This window comes from Chiloscyllium plagiosum, unplaced genomic scaffold (assembly GCF_037043375.1).
Source record: "Chiloscyllium plagiosum isolate Xiang-an unplaced genomic scaffold, Cpla_swu_hap1 HiC_scaffold_39, whole genome shotgun sequence".
Classification (NCBI taxonomy): domain Eukaryota; kingdom Metazoa; phylum Chordata; class Chondrichthyes; order Orectolobiformes; family Hemiscylliidae; genus Chiloscyllium; species Chiloscyllium plagiosum.
The window spans coordinates 15,688,256-15,708,568 of NW_028270177.1; the positions used below are offsets into that span (position 1 = coordinate 15,688,256).

General features: G+C 41.9%; 1 protein-coding gene across 4 annotated transcripts in view; it reads right to left on the reverse strand.

The window, feature by feature from the left end:
• Positions 1-20,313, reverse strand: part of agbl1 (AGBL carboxypeptidase 1) — a 246,003-nt gene that overhangs the window by 96,952 nt on the left and 128,738 nt on the right. For all 4 annotated transcript variants that reach the window (XR_015753858.1, XM_087981474.1, XM_043677060.2 and 1 more), the window contains 2 exons: positions 19,702-19,852; positions 13,351-13,531 (listed from right to left, as the gene is read on the reverse strand). Coding sequence is in view for 3 of the 4 variants with exons in the window: in XM_087981474.1 (XP_087837600.1) it covers positions 13,351-13,531; positions 19,702-19,852 (332 nt within the window). In the remaining variant the exon portion in view is untranslated. The remainder of the gene's footprint in view (positions 1-13,350; positions 13,532-19,701; positions 19,853-20,313) is intronic.

Genomic DNA, 20,313 nt, shown 5'->3' on the forward strand with positions numbered 1-20,313 from the left:
CAAAAATCCCTGTCTCCCAAAACAGGAAAAGAGATAAAAGATCAAACAAGAAGCAGAACATGTTAAAGGGCATCACTCTTTCTCTCTGAGCTTGGAGATTTCTCACCTTCTGCCCTTACCTCCCAATAAATGCCAATGGGGTAGAAATTGCCTCACATTCTTCAGACACGGAAGTCATTTCTCTTTGTCTCAGCCTTAAATGATCAGCCACTCTTCCTGACAGAGTACCCGATATGCTCTTGGTTCTCCAGTCAGTAGGAAACAGCCAGTCAGCCTCCAGCCTGTTAAATCCTCTCGGGGTCATATACAGTTCAATAAGAGCCCTCTAACTCTTCCACCTGTAGAGAATGTAAATCCATCCTATTTAGGGTCAGCAATGGCCTAGTGGTATTGTTGTTAAATTATTCATCCAGAGACCGAAGTACTGCTCTGGCGATCAGGTTTCAAATCCTGCCATATTAGATGGTGGAATTTGAATTCAGTAAAGATCTAGAATTATGAATCCGATGATGACAACAAAACCATTGTTAATGGTCAGAAACACCCACCTGATTCACCAATGTTCTTCAGGGAAGGAAATCTGCCATCCTTACCTGGTCTGAACAAATGTGACTTCAGTCCCACAGCAATGTGGTTGATGTTTAACTGCCCTTCAAACAACTAAGACTGGGCAGTAAATAAATGCTGGTCCAGTCAAGGATGTCCATATCCCATGAATAAATAAATTCTGACTTCAACGGACAATCCTGTCAAACCTGGAATCAGCAGGTATGCCTTGACGGAGATAAAGCAGGTATATAGTGATGGAGGTCAAGCAGATTTACCTCGACACAGATGAAAACAGTACGAAATAATTTCAATTTATCTTGAATCATCGGCTGTTTCTCAAAACAAAGCTGCCACAGAGAGAAAACCAAACACTCCAGCAACATGACTAGGACAAAACACAATAGTGTCACTTAATTAACAGGCCAAAAGTCAACTTAACCAATTAAAAAAATGGGCCAGCCAATTATGCAATTTTGTTCCACTTAATTACCCCATTGGGTTTTGTTATCGCACCAGAAGTACCCTGATTTGTGGTTAACTGTGTCAAATTAGCCTTTGAAGTGCCCACAATTTCACCAAATTTCTACACCATTCCTGCAAGACTTCCAAACTCGTTTACTCTGATCTTGCTGCAGTAAAGGTTAACATATTAGAAGCACAGGATCTAGGAGTAGGGGAAGACCATCCAGCCCTTTCAGCCTACTCCACGATTCGATAAGATCAAAGCTGATCAGCTCCAGTTTCCTGTCTGTCCTCCTTTTGATCTTTGCTTCCCAGATTGTTTGCTGGAACTGCATTTTCCCATGGTTTGTGCACAAGAACATCTAAATCCCTCCACACAATGCTTGGCATAAAATTAATATGCTGGTTTTATTCTTCTGACTAAAAGGGGGATTTGGATGTTCTTCAGGGAGTTGGTGTGGACTCAGTGGGATGAATAGCCTGCTGTAGGTATTCTATGATTACAGAGGTGTTTGCTTTACTCTCTGTGACAGCTTTGCTTTAAGAAACTCAAGATAAGTTGAAATTATTGGGTACCATTTCTAAGCTGAGTTGGTGCTCTTTAGATTTATGCTGTATTACTACAGTCAAGAAGAAAGGTTCTTGTCCAAAGGACCTACAGAACCCAGTGTCATGGTTAGCAATCTCTAACAATTAGTGTTGACCCCTCTTCTAGCTGGCAACTTACTACAGAAAGAACAAATCATTCTCAAGGAAGTCATGTTTGGCAAAACAATAATTGCTTGTTGCTGCCATCAAGTGGCTAGAAGTTGTACTTCATCCATTTGATCAAAGAAAAACGTACTCTCAATAAATAAGTTACATCCGCAGGTTTAAGTGGTTGAAAACATTCTTAGAGTTTTGGAGATTTTGTTTGGTGCTCATCAGCTTAATATCAGGGAATGAAACTCACATGACTTCAGCAACAGTTTGCATTTATATACAGGGTAAAAACCAAGGACTGCAGATACTGGAAACCAGAGTCTAGATTCGAGTGGTGCTAGAAAAGCACAGCAGGTCAGGCAGCATCCGAGGAGCAGGAAAATCAACGTTTTGGGCAAAAGCCCTTCATCAGGAATAGAGGCCTTTAGGACTATGGTAATAGAGGTAGGTCATTCAGCCCGGTGAGCGCAAATATCACAGACCAGGAAGAGGAATGGAGTTAATGAAATGGCAGGGACCAAGACATTGGCACCAATATTTATGGGTGTGGATTTCTAAGTGAGCAGGAGGATGTGATGTGAGCGCAGAGCCATTTGCAATGTTGGAGGACGAACATCAGAATCAGAAAGGGGGATTGGGAACGAAGATAGGGGTGGAGATACGGATAAAGGCAGAGGTAGAAATTTAGACCAAATGGACAGATAGAGATAAAGAGACAGAATTTGAGATGGTAAAGAACATAGAGATGGACACGGAGATGGACTCAACAATCACAGAGAAGGGTCCAATCACAACAAGTGTGTGATTAGTGGAAAGGGTTGGTGAGTTCATCTGCAGGTAGTGTGGAATGGGGAAGAGATTTGCTTTGGAGTTGAAGGAAGGAGGGGGATGAACACATTAAACATGGCCACTCCTCTTGGCCCTCAGATAGGGCTATCAAAGCATTTAACTGCTGGATGCAGCAATTCCCATCTCCCTTTGGTGTTGGGAATCTCAAGGCCTGGGAAATCCAGTCTGCTTGACACCTGAAAGTTCGATCAGATTTGAGACACATTGCCTCATTAAACTATTCAAAACTTTAGGTCATATAAAGCACAGAGGCACTGACACCACTGCCTGCAAGAAGAAAACTGCCAACAGCTCAGTGTAGAACGTCTTGATCCATCAAAATACAAGCTACTTTGAGGCTCAGAAACCCATTGGCAAGGTGAAACAGTAGCGGTAAAGGTAGCCTGGGCTGTAAATCCCACTTCTTGACCCAACAACCGTGCAGAGAACCTTGTGGATTGAAACCTGGGCTCCTCAGTCATCTGAAGATTCATGTGAAGGCTCATCTCAAAATTTATTCAAAGACTCATCTCACCTGACAGATCATCCTCAATTCCAAGGGACCACTAATAGTGATGACAATATTCTAACAGGTGATCCACTTCCTGGGAAGCATGACAGTTGCCTGTTGTCCCATCTCTATTAAAATGAGAAATGTGAGGGGGCTCACAGGAGGGTTGGGTTTCAAACATTCGGACATACTACCCGAACAAAACCTACCATTTTTCAAGAGGGATACAATTACTGTCAGTGATTGCAGTTTTCCCAATATTTAACTGGAGGAAATTGTTGCTCATTCAATGGACAAGTAGGGGTTGAGAGAGATGGAGTGAGTAACCAGAATAAGTACCATCAGCAGAGTGCTCTGGTCAAGTAGATCAGGACTCAGTTAAAGCGTAAAGCTCTTCTATTGTCACTTCAATGATTTCCAGATAGATACAGCATTGACTAAAAGTTTCAACCTTGGGACCTCTAATAATTCGGTTTAACGGGTAAAATTATATGGCGAATGAGCGCCAGCTATCATAAGGGAAACTTTGGAGGGAACCAGCTACTAGATGGTTGGACTAGTCTTGCGCCCCAGGACCAAGGTCAGATGACCAATTTGCACGTCAGGACCACAACAGACCTCCACCAGAGTTACCTCTGGCTTCGCCCTGCCCAGGCATAGTTCACCATCATTTGGGTCCTTCGGGTAATGTATTCTGAATACAGTTCCAAAAGGCTCTCTCAGATAAGAGGGTGAGAACAGTCTGACATCCCAGAGTTTAACACAGTTGCCTGCCTCCCTCCTTTTCTATTCCTGTCTCTGTGAAGATACTTCACACAAGCACCTGACTGACAACCATGTCCGAAAGATAGCTTTTTATAAACAAAACCAGCACCTTGGTGTGAAGAACAAGGCTGACAGCAATAGTTTGGATATGTACGTGATAAGTGTGCTGATAATGGTTTATAATAAATGTGTAGTCCTTTGCGGGAGTAGTAGAGAAATTATTCATGGATGTGGACAGTTATTGTGATGAAATACCCCACTGAGTTGGATTAGGCAGCTCCAAAGCTCAAAACCATCTCGGAACAAAGCAGCCCATTTGACTTGCACCCCTTCCAATACCTTCAGTGTTCAGTCCCTCCAACACCGATGCACCACGGCAGCAACAAAAACATCTACAAGGTTCAGTTGGCAGTTAGGAAGTTAGTATTCATTTTGACAAAGCTATAATACAAAAGCAGGGATATACCACTTTTTTTAGGCTCTGTTTGGACTGCATTTGGAATATTGTCAACAGTTTTGAGACCGATATCTTGTGAAAAATGTGCTGGCCTAAGAGGGGACATCCAGAAGAGGTTTACAAGAATGTTCCCAGAAATCCCAAGGATAATAGGAGGTGAGGTTTAGAACTCTAGATCTGTACTCATTGGAGTTTAGAAGGATGAGGGAGGATTTGATTGAAACTTACAGAATACTGAGCGGCCTGGATAGAATGGACATGGAGAAGATGTCGCCATTAGTAGGAGAGACTAGGACCTGAGGGCACAGCCTCGGAGTAAAGGGATTTCTTTAGGACTGAGATGAGAAGAAATTTCTTTGGAAACTCTTGCCACTGAGAGCTGAAATTGCAGAGTCCTTCTGTATATTAAAGGCTAAGATAGATAGATTCTTGATCAGTATGGGAATCAAGGGCTATGCAGAAAAAGCAGGAAAGTGGACATGAGAAATAGCCATGATCCTATTAAATGGCTGAGCAGTCTTGAGGGGTCAAACGGCCTACTCCTGTTCCTATTTCTTATGGTCTAAGGTCACGCAGATTGCTGCAGTTCAAGAAAGAATTTCACCACCACCTTCTCAAGGGCAGTTTAGGGATGGGCAATAAACACTGGCGAGCCAGCAATGTCCACATCCCATGAGAGAATTCAAGAATTCTAGATCAGGTGGTTAAAGGAGCTATTCCTGAATTATGGAATTACACAGCACTGAATTCTCAATGATTCATCAAGCTAGAGTGAATGAAACATCGAGATCTGTGGAACTTCGATTTCAAGGGCTGCTGAATCTATGAAATGCATGAATTCTTCACGGACTGGAGAACTTGTAGAATATTGAATTCATGATGCACTGGATTTGTGTGTACAGGATTCAAAAGATTCCAGGTTCAAGGGGTTTTGGAATTATTAATGGGATACAGGAATGATTCAGGATATGGGATTCGTGTAACACAGGAATTTATCATAATGTACAAGATTCACACAGAGCATTTATTAGATACAAAAGTTGTTTCGCTAAATGCATTCTCATAAGCATACACACTCAATCAATACAAGAACAATTACTTGCATTTATATAGCAGTTTTAATGTAATAAAATGTCCTGAAGTGCTTCATGGGGTATTTAAATCAAATAAGGCACTTAGTTATTAGAGCAGGTGACCAATTTCTTGGTCAAGGAGTTCAACCTGAAGAAAGATCTTAAAAGGAGAACAGTGGAAGAGAGAGTGGACAGGTTAGGTTAGACTCCTTACAGTGTGGAAACAGGCCCTTCAGCCCAATCAATCCACACCGACCCTCCGAAGAGTAACCCACCCAGACCCATTTCCCTCTGACTAATGCACCCATCACTATGGGCAATTTAGAATGGCTAATTCACCTGACCTGCACATCTTTGGACTGTGGGAGGAAACCAGAGCACCCGGAGAAAACCCACGCAGACACGGGGAGAATGTGCAAACTCCAAACAGACAGTTGCCTGAGGCTGGAATCGAACCTGGGCCCCTGTTGCTGTGAGGCAGCAGTGCTAACCACTGTGCCACCGTGCTGTTAGGGTTGGAATCTCAGAGCTTAAGGTTTTCACGGCTGAAGGCAACAAAATCAGAAAACAAAAGATTTCTGGGAAAAGAAGGATTCTTCTAATAGAAGAATAATTGTTGGGGTCCACCCATCGGGTGCAAAAATTATTCAGAGGACAGGATGCAAGGGATTAAAATAAAAATCTGTATTTATTGCAGGATTCATGAAGTACTGGAATCCTTCATGAAGTGCACAGTTCAGATGGAACAGGAATTATTCAATTATCAGAATGTTTTGGGGGTATGGAATTATCAAAAGCATATGGCACCAACATTTACTGAATATCAGTTTACACATTCAAACTGACAGCATGAAAACCAAAACCCTTGCTAAATACTGACATTAATTAATTGGTCTCGTGCAGAGGTGCTAGCTCATTTAGAACCACACTTTTATGGAGATCTTAATTATGGAGAAACGAACTTGTCCTTCTGTTTCAGATTTCCAGTCCTTTTCTTTCTACTTCAGTGAAACCTTATGCTGTTGTCATTGTTAGGATCTCTCACATTGGCTAAACGCTACAAAGGTTTAAAATGCATTGCTTGGTTAGGGATGAAATGACTGTGTATGAAGTAGAGCTCCTGTGACAACATTGTGTGAAGTCAGCTGTGGCTATGTTGATAATGCTGTTGCCTTTGCATCATAAGGTTCTGGGTTCAAGTCCTACTCTCACAAATGATCGCAAAAATCAAAATACAAGACATCGATTGAGCCACTTTTGGAATAATGCCTTCAATTCTGGTCTCGATGTTATAGGAAAGATGAACTTGAACAGGTGCAGAAAAGATTTACAATAATATTCATAGAATCACAGATTCACAGAATCCCTGCAGTGTGGAAGCAGGCCATTTGTCCCATTGAATTCACACTGGCCCTCTGAAGAGATTCCCTCCCAAGCCACCCTATCCTGTAACCCTGTATTTCCCATGGCAAATCCACCTGGCTTGCGCATCCCTCAACACAATGGCCAATCCACCTAACTACACACTTTCAAATTGTGGGAAGAAACCAGAGCACCCCACAGTAACCCATGCAGACACAGGAAGAAGGTGTAATCTCCACAGAGACAGTCACCCAAGCCAGGCCCCTGGTGCGGTAAGGCAGCAGTGTGAACCACAAAGCCACTATGCCACCCAATATTGCTGGGGTTCGAGGGTATGAGCTAGAGGGAGAGGCTAAATAGGCTGCGGCTATTTTCCCTGCAGAGTTGGAGGCTCAAGGGTGACCTGAGAGATGTTTATAAAATCATGAGGGACATTGATAGGTGGAATAGCCAAGTTGCTTTCACAGGGTAGAGGAGTCCAAAACTAGAGGGCATAGGTTTAGGGTGAGAGGGGAAAGGTTTAAAAGGGACCTAAGGGGCAACATTTTCATACAGAGGGTGGTGCATGTATGGAATGTGTTGACAGAGGAAGTGGAGGAGGCAGATACAATTATTGCATTTAAAAAGTACCTGGATGGGTATGTGAATATGAAGGATATGGGTGAAATGTTGGAAAATGGGACTAATCTAAGATATTTGGTCAGTATGGATAAGTTGGACTGAAGGGTTTGTTTCTTTACTGCATAACTCTATGACTCTGATGATAACTATCTAGTGCAGTATTGATGAACTCGATCAAGGGCTTGTAAAAGATCCCATGACATTAGTTTTATGATTATCAGGGGAGTTTTCGACCAATATTTATGTCTCAATTAACATCACAAAAACAGATGTATCTGGTCATTACCACATTGCTGTTTGTGGAAGCTTGCTAGATGTGATTAACTGCTGTGTTATATATGACAACAGTGACTACCCTTCAGAAGGGTCTTCACTGGCTCAAAGCTGTTTGAAAGGTCTAATGGTGGTAAAATGATCTACCTTAATGGGAGTCTTACTTTGATTCCTTACAGTGTTTAACGTGGCCCAATATTTTGTGTCCTGCACAGAAAGAATGGGAATGGAGACAATGTGCCCATGTAATAGTGTTCCAATGACTCCCCTGGACAGTGCCTCAAAACATTTTGTTTTTAGATTAGATTCCCTACAAAAAAAAAGTTTCTCCTAAGTGCGAGCGAGTTGCAGGCTATCCCAATGACAGCTGACAGTATGTTGTCTGATCTTTCAGACAGCATTCCAATCAGTCAGTGAACATCAGTCTACATTTGGAGAAATAACAGGCTCACGTTAAGTTAAGTTTTGTCTGGTGAAAGTGTGTGACTACTTTATTCAATTTATTGCTGTGCATTTTCCATGTCTGCGGATTAACAGGTTGTACTCAGAGGTGGGGGCGGGGTACCCGAGTTTCAACTTTATGCAGAGTAAGCACTGGAGGATAATGGAGAGGTCTTCCTGAAGAAAGGGATAACACCAGCAGAAATAGACAAGTGAACCTACTCCTCTTACTGTGTTGTACTCAAGGGGCCCAATGATCTCCTTTAGCACTGTAACTGCTAATCGAGTCCATACACACTATATGGTACCACACTGCATTTAAGGAGGACATGATTCAGCAGGAACAGAGTGTAGAAGCTAGTTATTGTGCATCATAAAGATTAGGAACTACGTGCTAACGTTGATCTCATTGAAGGGGACCATGGTTGCAAGGCAAGGACTCTGCGGCATGTGTGATAGAACTAACAACAGCTGTTCAACAGTGTGTTGCTTCATTCACTAATTGATAATTAAACATTAGTCTTTTCACAGAAATCAGGAACCTGTGAACACAGGTACTTGTTCTATTTATACTGCTATCTGCTCTATCTTTCATGCAGTGATTGATTGATAGATAGATAGCATGCATTCATTCCCCACGGTGGAGAAATCTTTCTTGTGTGAGCAGCGTGAAGGGTCAGTTTCCAGGGGAATCAAGGAAACCTCATGTTGTTAAAGGTTCATGACTTGCCTGCACCATCTTCAAACTGCAGTAAGAGTAAGTGAAGTGAAGCCCATGACAGTCCATCAGTGAATGTGTGAGCAGAAAGCTAAAATTGTATTTATGATTCCAGGGACAGAGGCATGGATGCCTCAGGAGAGAACATCCAGGGAGGATGAGGTGGACATAGACGGGACTGAGAATATCATACTTCTAACCGTCTTATAACTTTGCTGCAAGATCATCTGAAAGCACCTCATATACAACAGTAATTTACATTAATATAGCACTTTTAACACAGTAAAACACTCTACAGCATTATGAATCAAAATGTGCACTGAGCCAGGTAAAAATATGCTGAAAAGTAGGAAAGAGACAGAGAAAGGTAGGCTGTTTGGGAAAGAAGTCCAGAACCTAAAGCCCAGGCAGTTGAAGGCTCGATTGTAAACAGAATTGGTGTAACACTGAGATCTGAGTTTTAGGAATGGGGAAAGATACAGAGCTAGTTGAAGCCATTGGGGAATTTGGAAGGATAAGAATCCTGAAAAAAGCAGTGACTGCTGTAACATGAGCAACAAGAGAATCCCACAGAGCCACCTTCAGAGAGTGACCAAGGGATTTGGGTATGTTATATATTTCAAATCTCAGAGCTTTGCAGCAATGATACTTGCTTCAATATGTGTAGCAGATGTTATTCTGTGCTCTAAGATGCTTGCAGCAGCTGGCTTACAGATTTGCTTACTTTTCTCTGCAGCTGCACACAGCCTTAACCAAACAAACTTAGTGAGCAGAGAACAATCAACAGATTCACAGAATCAAACACAGAGCAATTGAACCATTAAATGTGATGAGGCAACCAAAGGAAAAAAGGTATCCAAACTTTTCAAAAGTTAAAGATTATATTGGGATGAAAAATCTCCTTTCATTCAAAGGAGTTACATATGCCAACACATGACAGCGAAGGACTTATTCTGAGTGCAGAACTGATAGGCAAGTCACAGAATGAATTGTGGGGTTGAGCATTTGCCTTTGTAAAAACAGCGATGCAGGATCACTGAGACCTGGAGCAGTGTTTGCTGAGGGCACTTTAATATTTATAACTGTAAGATAAAGAAATTAAATTAATCTGAATTTTACTTACAGAATGAATAATTTCTTAATGGTCTGTGAAAAGCGATCACCATTTTCTTTGCCCGAAACCTGATTTTTTTCAATCTCAAAATTAAAGGCAAAAAGATAGTCACAGATTGCTGCCTTCGATGCAATAGATGGATTGGCATTAACAATTTATAATAAGCCTGAAATAATTTCTAAATTAATTGTGATACAATGAAAGGGGCCCTTCAGCCTCATGATCACATTGGAAGTCTAATTTCAATTTCTGTAATTCACCTTGAAATGACTCCACATCAACAACCACATGAACCAAGCTAAACATTGATTAATGAGTCATTTCATGATTTGGGATAGATTCTGGTTATACAACGGTTCTGCTCCTGACTATTGACAAGCATGAGGGGATGGAAAGACATCAATGGAGCTATGCTCCAGACTGTAACTGTACAGAAGTATCTAATATTACACAAACTGTTGGGAAATCCCAGCTGGTCCAGCAGAACTTGTAGAGAGAGGAAAATCAGAGTTAACATTCCAGGTCCCATGACCCTTCTTCAGAAGCCAGTTCTGAGTTAATTTTGATTTCTCTCCAGGGATGCTGTGGGCCAGCTGGGATTTTCCAGTTTTGTTTCAGATTTACAGCATTTGCAGTACTTTCAGTTTTTTATGTAATCATACGACTCAATGGACTTTCATGAGTGATGGGAGCACAATGAATAGAATTCCTATCAAGTTTAGGGGAACAATGAACTCAGTTGGCTAAACACCTAGTGAGTTGTTCAGGATAGGTTCGATTCTGGATCGGCTGAAGGAGACCTGGGAACTGTGTCCTCGCCTTGCTTTTGAGTGTGGGAGGAAATAGGAAATCATAACTGACCAAACAAAAAACCTGCCCTCAGAACAGCTTAGAATGAGGCATCCACAGATATCAAGCTGATGTACGTAATGCTGTAGACAATGGACCAAACTCCTGAAATATAAGTACTTATGGCGAGAGATTCAACCTGCACCTGAAATCAGGCACCAAGTCCCCACTCTGTGATCAGATGTCTCTAACTAGGGATAATTTCATTGACATGTTGCTGCAGCTAGGGTTACCAATCTGCAAAAGTGGCAGCATAACAAAGAAACTGTTGCTGATTCAGGGACACAGAACAGTTTAGGAGCTTATTTTGCCTTCAAGATCTTTTGCTTGCAACTTGGGGGGAATTAACTTTGGCAACTGGGGAGATGGTAATGCTCTGGTAATGTTGCTGGACTAATAAACTAGCAGCATAGACTAATGTTTTGGCAACATAGATTCAAATCCCCCACTGGCAACCAGTGGAATTCAAATTCAAGGAATAAATCAAGAACATAAAGCCAATCTCAGTAATCATGACCATAACTACTTTGAAGAATTGTTGCAAAAGCCCATTCAGCTTCAAAGTGCCTTTCAGGAAGAAAATGTGCCACCCTCACCCAATCTGGCCCGAGTGAGAGTCCAAATCCACAACAGTGTGATTGACTCTTAACTGCCCTTGGAAATGGCCTAGTGAGCCATTCAGTAGAAGGGCAAATAGGGTGGGCAACAAATGTTGGCCTTGCCAGAAGACCAACATTCCATCAAAGAACAAGCAATAAGGAATTTGAATGGAGGACAAGTAACATGCCATTTGCTTCTGGTGAGAAAGAGAAGTCAAAGAGCACCTTGTGTGGTGAGGAAGAGGCAATTGTGAATTAATGAAAAGAACAAAGAACAAAAGTGCCTACCAAACCTTGAGTAATCTATTAAGATCCAGGATGCCGACCGAAACCAGGTTTGGAACAAGTTGACTCAGATTTGTCCCCTGCGGATTGGAGGTAGTGATGATGGGAACTAGACTAGAGGAATGCCCAGAGTGCACTCATAATTAGTCATAGTAACAAATTCCCCAGAGCTGCAGCATTCATCATTTCACACTCTTTAGTATTGTTCTAGCATTTCCTTTATTTTGCAGTTTAACAGTGCTGAAATATTCATCAACCTACTTAACATTCATCAATATCCTGCCTATGACAGAAATCACTGCACAATTGGCTGTAAAATTCCAGTATACATTAGAACTAATTGAGGTTCAGTTACTTGCCTCTCCAGAGACACCAAGAGCCAGAGATGAAACACAATCTATTAATTTGTCATTAAATCATGCTTAACTCAGTACAGGGGTTCCCCAATTTACAAACGTCCAACTTACAAACATTCATACTTAGGAACGTGATCCCACACACTATTGTATTAATGTTAATTTTAAAGATCCAACAATGAACGTTTCCTCATACTTACAAATGGATATTGGGCATTGTCCTGCATTGTGTTCTCACTTCCAAACAGACTCAAGAAAATAACCTGTTGCCAATCCAGGGATTGCTTGTAAGTGTAATTAAAGTCAGGGTCACACAAACAGTCACTCCTATACTTTCGTTAGTCCCAAAAACTGTTAACTTTTGACAAGTTTGACCATGTTAGGCTGAATTATGGCAGAAAACGTGTACATTTTGGAAAGTGGTGTAATTTAAGTGTATAATAGCTATTAGAAATGTTAATATTCTTTGTTTCCCATTTATCTGATGCTGTAATGTTCAATTTACTTCCTTTCATCACTGCTTTTCCAAATAAAAGTTTGAAACACAGCTGCAGTTCATGTCTGCTTTTTCACTAGCTTTTCAGAAATGAGCTCACAACATTATGCAGATCCTCACTGGCACATCGACATAGAGCTGCGACAGTGGGAGAGTTGGGGGCCTGGGATTTGGTTTCCATTAATTGGATTCAAAACAACAAATGACTACTGGAACGGTCAACCTGCCCAGGGATATTATAATACAATCTGAAGCAGATGGGATTTGAACATTGTGCCCCATGCTCTAGAGTAGAGATACTACCACGGCACCACAAGAGCTCCAAGCAGTGAACTGATATTTAAGTGAAATTGATCAGATAGTTACTAATCAATCTGCTCAAAGATATCATGCTCCTAGAGCAGGCCAGACTTGAACCCAGGTGTCCTGGTTTAAGAGGTAGGGACACTGCTAATGTACCTCAAGGCCCTCCAAACAGTCAGCTGGCTACAAACATTGTCAACTGTTTCCAGCTGGTCCCAATTTCCATTCAGCAATTAGACTCAACTAATCTTGTTAAACTGATTTTTCCATCTCGGGTTCAGTCACTAGCCTCCCCAGAGATACCAAGTACCAGAATGAATTTGTCCTTATTGAACCATGCTTAACTCACTTTGGGAACCAAAGTTACCGAAAAGGAAACATTCACTCTTATAATTTCCCCAATCCCAAAGTCATCGTGAGAGCCTTTTTAAGGGAGATGCAGACAAAGTCTGTCATTATGAAGCGCACAAGAAATATTTTAATGGGACGGTTTCAAACACTGTGCCTGAATCACAGAAGTGAACATTCATCTTTTTAAAATAGTAAATGAGTCAAAAAAAATCCTACCCTTGTTACTTCTACTCACCAGCCATTGATGACCCCGTCAGGATTTAGCATGGGAATGATTTTGAAAATGTAGGAGTCCCGTAGACTGCGAGCAATGGGATCATTACTCAAGAGAAATTCCAGTGTACCCTTTATGACCCAGCTGGCGTTGCTCTCCCCTGGATGGACTCGGGCTGTTAGCACCACGTACTGCCGATTCCCTGTAATATACAGTAGGGTAACTAATCAGAATCCCTTTTACTCTCCAGTTGTGTTTCATTACCAAAAATCTTTTCCTGGAATTTTGTAGGTATAAAACAACATGTCTAATCCGCCTCATCTCAGACAGGGATGGCAGTGTCCTTTGCACAATGCACTGCAAACTGGATTTTCAACTCGCCATTCTACTGACAATCTGGTGGTCTCGTCCAGCCAAATTCATCGTGAGAGTTTGTTTTAAAGGAAGATGCAGTGTTGGCAATGCCCCATCATACTTTGAGGACCCGGACCAATATATAATGTTAAAACCGTAATGACCAGCTCAACCTCCACTGTTTCCAGCAATTTGTTTGGGAATGACTACTTTAGTCTGGTTAAAAAAAAAAGCTGGGCTCTTCCAGATAATATGTGTTGACTCCTATGAGTCAGGGAAGAGGTTGAAATATTTACTTGAATTGCCCCATGCCCTCGCACAACCAAGTTACATTCCCCTTCCGCCACTTAGAGAAAGGGAAAATTCAGGTGATAGACGCTCCCTATAAATAAGTCATTTTAAAAAAAACAAAATGTCCTCCTTTGAGCAGAGAAGGTTAAGGAAGGTTTTAATAGAGATATTTGAAATCATGAAGACTTTTGATGCAGCAAATAAGGATAACTGCTTGCACTGACTGAAAGATTGAAAGTCAGATACAGTTTGAAAGTAATTAGCAAAAGAGCCGGAGGTGTAATGAAGAGAACGTTTTTACTCGGCAAATTATGATAATCTCGAAAGCCCTAATAGAAAGGACAGTGGAAGCAAATTCGCGGATACTTTACAAACTGTGGGGAAAAGTCAAGCTGTTGAGACCAAATGGCAAAAGTTTGGGCGTCAACTTTTGAGGGGTGAAAATCCATGCCAGATCTTAGCAACTGCTGATAACAACGCTGTCCCTGTGGCTGCTGGCCATGGTCCTGAATCCAGCAGGAAACTTTTGTCCAAGGCTGTCTGTTTCTTCCATTTGAAATGAGAAAAGTGGTGTAAAAAATAACGCACTGCACGGTTTTCGCCACTTCAGCTTCCAAAACGAGCATGAGGTATATGAAAAACTAACGCGTTATTAGCTAAAGTCAGGGGTTCACTTTTAACTTTACATGGCATCAATATTACTTCTGTAAAGATGATAATTATCAATTAAGAATTGGATGACTACTTAAATGTGATGAAATTAAGAGCAATGGGGAAATGAGCAGGGGAGTGGAAATATTTAGCTATGTGGTACTCTCCACTATCAGGATGCTGCCATCAAGCTAAAGAGACAATGTGCCACCGTAAGACTGAGTAATGTGGCATCTGAGTTTTCATGCCTGCATGATGCTATGCACAAGGACTATACAGGAGAAAGTGAGGTCTGCAGATGCTGGAGATCAAAGTTGAAACTTTATTGCTGGAACAGCACAGCAGGTCAGGCAGCATCCAGGGAACAGGAGGAATCTTCTTGATTCCTGAAGAAGGGCCTGTGCCCGAAACGTCGAATCTCCTGTTCCCTGGATGCTGCCTGACCTGCTGTGCTGTTCCAGCAATAAAGTTTCAACAAGGACTATACATCCCAATAACTCATGGATTGTATCAAATAACATATCGCTTTTACTATCTGTATTGGGCAGCATACCAACTGTACTAAACCAACCAGTCCATGCTTGGAAAACTCAAAACACAGGGTACAGCATTAGATGCAATTCTGCTGTGGGACAACATTTAACTAAGTAATCCAGACAGTGCTAAGACATACACAAGAAACTAATTTAAGATTATTAGTCAGGTTTACAGTGAAATTCATTTGCATGTGCTAGAAGCAATAAATGTAGAGTAATAGGGTAGGAGAATGGGTCTGGATGGGTTACTGTTCGGAGGGTCGGTGTGGACTGGTTGGACCAAATGGCCTGTTTCCACACTGTAAGGATTCTGTGATTCTATGATGCAATGTATATCCACACACCTGTTGTGTGGAGGCAAAATAAGACTTTGTGTATACATTGTACATTTCTCATTGAAAATGGTTATGGATATTGTCAATCCTTATTGCATTCACCATGGCAATGCTCTGACCAATCAGAGTTGCAGGGCGTGGTTCTGGAACAGCACAGCAGGTTAGGCAGCATCTGAAGAGCAGGAGAGTTGATGTTTTGGGCATTAGCCTTTCATCAGGAATGCCCAAAACATTGACTCTCCTGCTCCTCAAATGCTGCCTGACCTGTTGTGCTTTTCCAGCACCACACTTTTCGACTCTGATCTCTAGCATCTGCAGTCCACACTTTCTCCTGACCAATCAGAGTCTACCTGCCAGTGTGAGATTAATGAGCTAGCTAAGATAGACACTTAACAGGTCCAGTATCATTTCCATATCAACCTTGATCCAATCTATCAGGACATTGTTCTCATGCTGCATAAAGTGGTGTTCCCTTTCAAAACTTTTTTTATGTCCCAGTCCTGATGAAAGCAAGATAAGAAGTTTAACTTTGTGTCTCTTTTTAGCAATGTTTAAGTTCAAGAATACCAAGCAATTAATTGGATCCATCTTTTAAAGAACCAAAATAGGCAAGATGGGCTGAATGGATTCCTTGTACCCTGTACTATATAGCCTCCAAGCTTTGTATTACCACACTGGATACAAAACAAATGGTGTTCAACAATTACTGAAAGTTATGACATTGGTCAGTTGGTCTTGCTTAAATCTTTATGTTAATAATAAAACTCACAATTTTCCTTAGTAATTCTACTTTTCAATTTTTCACATCCTTGACTTGCATGCATTACATCCCAAGTGGCTGAGGCTGTTATGGTTCAATGCTTATTCAGTAAACAAGGAGGTCAGATGCAGAGTGAAAATCAATTTTCTGGAAGTACAAAGTCTAATGAAATTGATGATACAGATATAATTGTTTAAGCAGTCTCTGTGTTTTGTGGGGTTCAGCGTTTCTGAATGAGATTAACAAAAAGTAACTGCTGTTAGTCTTATAGTGATAGAAAAAATGGAGAGAAGTCAAGCAGAGAAAAGTGAGATTGACTGAAGGAGCAGGTGGTTTTGTATTTCAGTCACACCATTGTTTACTGGAATATCAATTTTCTGAACAAAGCAACGCAAAAATTGAGTTAGTGGGGAAGGCAAAGTACAAATGTGCAGCAGTTTTATAAAACTCTGCTGCAGAAGGTAACAACTCTTTTGATTAGACAAATAATGGTAGGTCCAGAACTCAGACAGAGCCAATAACATAAAGTCAGCGGGAAGTACATCTGTGTAAAAATTGCCACAAATTCTGTGAAACATTTGATAGCTATTTTCCAGTGAATTGCTTGTGGTCATGGTCTCAATCATACATTAAAACAATTTACTGTCAAAAATTATTTGAAGTAAAAACAAGGAAACAAATTTTAATTTTCCTTTAAGGTTTTCATTCCCCCAACAGGTGACAGATCACCCTGCTATGAATAGAATGTGTTCTACTTCAGGCAACCCTTATCAGCATTAAGTGACAAGAAAACAAGCTCAGGTTAGATGCATAATAGAGTTTCTCTATGCTGCTCTTATCAATCACTCCTGGATAAGATCAGACAATAAGATGCAAAACAAAGTTTCCTAAAATTAACCCAACACTATGCTTCATTAGAAAGTATCTCCAACTTTATTCCACTTTTCTCACTCTGTCTCTTACCCAAAAATGTAGAAGTCAATTAAAGAACACTAACCAATGTCCAGCTAAAATCAGCCAACCCACCAAAGACAGGGTCATAGAGTCATAGGGTCATACAGTCATACAGCATAGAAACAGACCCTTTGGTCCAACTTGTCCACCCAAGCCAAACTAATGCAATTTTCCTGTGTTTAGGGCATATCCCGCCAAACCCTTCCTATTCATGTACTTATCCAAATGTCTTTTAAATGCTGTAACTGTAATATCCACCACTTCATCTGGCAGTTCATTCCACGTATGAGCTATTCTGCATAAAAATGTTGCCCCTCACATTCTTTCTAAAACTTTCTCCTCTCTCCTTAAAAATATGACCCCTAAGTTTGAACTTGCCCATTGTGGGGAAAAGATCTTTGCTATTCACCTTATCTATATCCTTCATTTTTTCTTGTCCATGTAGGAAATTACTGCAAAAACTCACTGCCACAGCCCAAGATGATATTGAACCTAATTAACTGGATTCAAGCTCAACTTCCAAAGTGAAAAAAGGTAAGTTACTAAATCACAATATCACAGAGCCCTTTTTTAACTGTCTGTATAATAGTGTCTCCAACCCACTGCATTATTCAATCTCTCTAACATACTGTGTCAACTAATTCCTCTAACTCACTCTCTCATGCACTCACCTCATGTTACTGAAGCACACATTTCCTCTGTCACTGTTTGTCTAACTTCCTGTGCTCCACAGACGCTCTAGCCCGATACATCAGCGTATCTCTCTACCTCACCCGTGTCCAGCTATATGTTATCTTTATTCTCTAATGGACTATGGAATATACTTACACTCATTTCAGTTGCTAGTACCTCTACCATATCATAGAGAAAATGAAGACTGCAGTTGCTGGAGAGTCAGAGTCAAGAAGTGTGGCACTGGAAAAGCACAGCAGGCCAGGCAGCAACCAAGGGACAGGGGAGTCAACGTTTCGGGCATAAGGCCTTCATCAGGATTGTGGAGGGGGATGGGGGCTGAGAGATAAATAGGGGGGTGGGGTGGGATGGGGTGAAGCTAGCTGGGAAGGTGATAGGCAGATGCATTTGGGGGGTTATTGTGATAAGTCAGGAGGGAGGATGGAGTATATAAATGGGAAGGAAGATGGACAGGTAAGACAGGTCAAGAGGGCGGTGCTGCGTTAGAGGGTTGGACCTGAGATGAGGTGGGGGGAGGGGAGATTTGGAAACTGGTGAAGTCGATGTTACTTCTTATGTTGGAGGGTCCCAAGGCAGAAGATGATGTGTTCTTCCTCCAGTCATCAGTGGCTTGGATTTGGCGATGGAGGAGGCCCAGGACTTGTATGTCCTTGGCAGAGTGGGAGGGAAAGTTGAAGTGGTCGGCCCAGAGACATTCCTTGAAATGCTCCGTGAGTTGCCATCCTGTCTCCCCAATATAGAGGAGATCACATCGAGAGCAATGGACATGGTAGTTGACGTGGGCAGATGTGCAGGAAAATCTCTGCCGGATATGAGAAGATCCTTTGCAGCCTTGGATGGGAGGTGGGGGGAGGGGGGGGGGGGGGGGGTGAGGGGGGGAAGTGAGGGCGTGGGTTTTACACCTCTTGCAGTGGCAGAGGAAGGTGCTGGATATGGAGAGTGGGTTGGTGAGGGCAGGGGCATGGACCTAATGAGAGAGTTGCAGAGGGTATGTTCTCTGAGGAATGCAGATAGGGATGAGGAGTGAAATATATCTCTGTTAGTGGGGTCTGATTTTAGGTGGCGGAAATGGCAGAGGATAAGGCACTGTACCCCTCCTATTTATCTCTCAAGCCCCTTCCCCCTCCAATTTCCTGATGAAGGGCTTATGCCAGAAATGTCAACTCTCCTGCTCCTCGGATGCTCCTCTACCATATCATTTTATACAAAGCCTGCAATAGGCAGCTTTTTAACCTATTGAGTAGAATTTAGAGCCTTTAGCCAAGGCAGGTTTAATCCAATGGAAGAATTGGAGCTCAAGGCCCTGCCTCCTTCTCACCTCTGTCTCAATACAGTCTAAGGCCAGAGAGGACCAGCCTCCAGTCCCAGGAGGAGACAGAGAGCGCATCACAAGTGGAGCCCAAAGAATAAACTCTGTCAAGTTACTGGCAGTCTTCTATGGGGTCCCTCATTCAAAGGGACTCCCGTGTGTCTCCTTGATGAACCTGGCATTGGGAAGGGGGTGAGGAGGGTGGTAGGTGGGCAGCTAAAATCCATTCTCTACCTGATATTGTTCACCTATGACTCTCAGCGAACCTGGGTATCAGGTGGATGTAATACCAGCAGCTGTCACTGCTCCACCACCTCAAGATCGCCAATGTGAAATTCAGCCTTCTGCAGATAGGGGGCGATGCCAAGTACAGTGCAAACTAAGTAACCCACCCATTTGTTGAGATGCACCAAAGTTCTGATCGTCCTTCATCCTCAATAAAATGCATCAACTTAGGAACAGTTCTTTATAAAAGCAAAGAAAACTTACAAAATTGACGCAACTGTTCACATTGAGCTCCAGGACTAGCAGTAATCGTGATCACTGGGCACCTGTTACCCCCTAATGTAGAACATAACGTCTGATGCCGGAAGTAAACCTGATCAGGATTCAGTGACTCCTCGAGGAGGTGCAGGTGAGTCTGAAACATGGATAGAGAAGAAATATTGAGATTAATGTATTGCATTAGACCTTCTTGTTCAATTGTATTTTTTAATACTCCAGATTCCAATCATTCTTCAACTAAGTGAAACTGCTGCAGGAAGAGTTTGCACCAAAGACCATTGAGAAAGTGATCTCCTTGTGATTGTGAATGATGCGATTGTCTTTGGCTTATTATTGAGGAACAAATATTATTCACAACTCCTCCTGCTCATAACATGTCCCAAGCTGCAAGTTGAAAATTCCTCACGTAATGGTGATCATGTGAGATATGATCCGATGGTGATTTGTTGACTTAGTCTCACAAAAGACCATTTGAGGATGTGCAGCAGGGAAACTGATGGCTGACAAACTCAACCCAACTCAAAAATGGTGGACAAAGGAAAGAAGTTATCATGGGCCAGAAGAACTATTGTAGCTGAATGAAGATTGTCAGCAGAC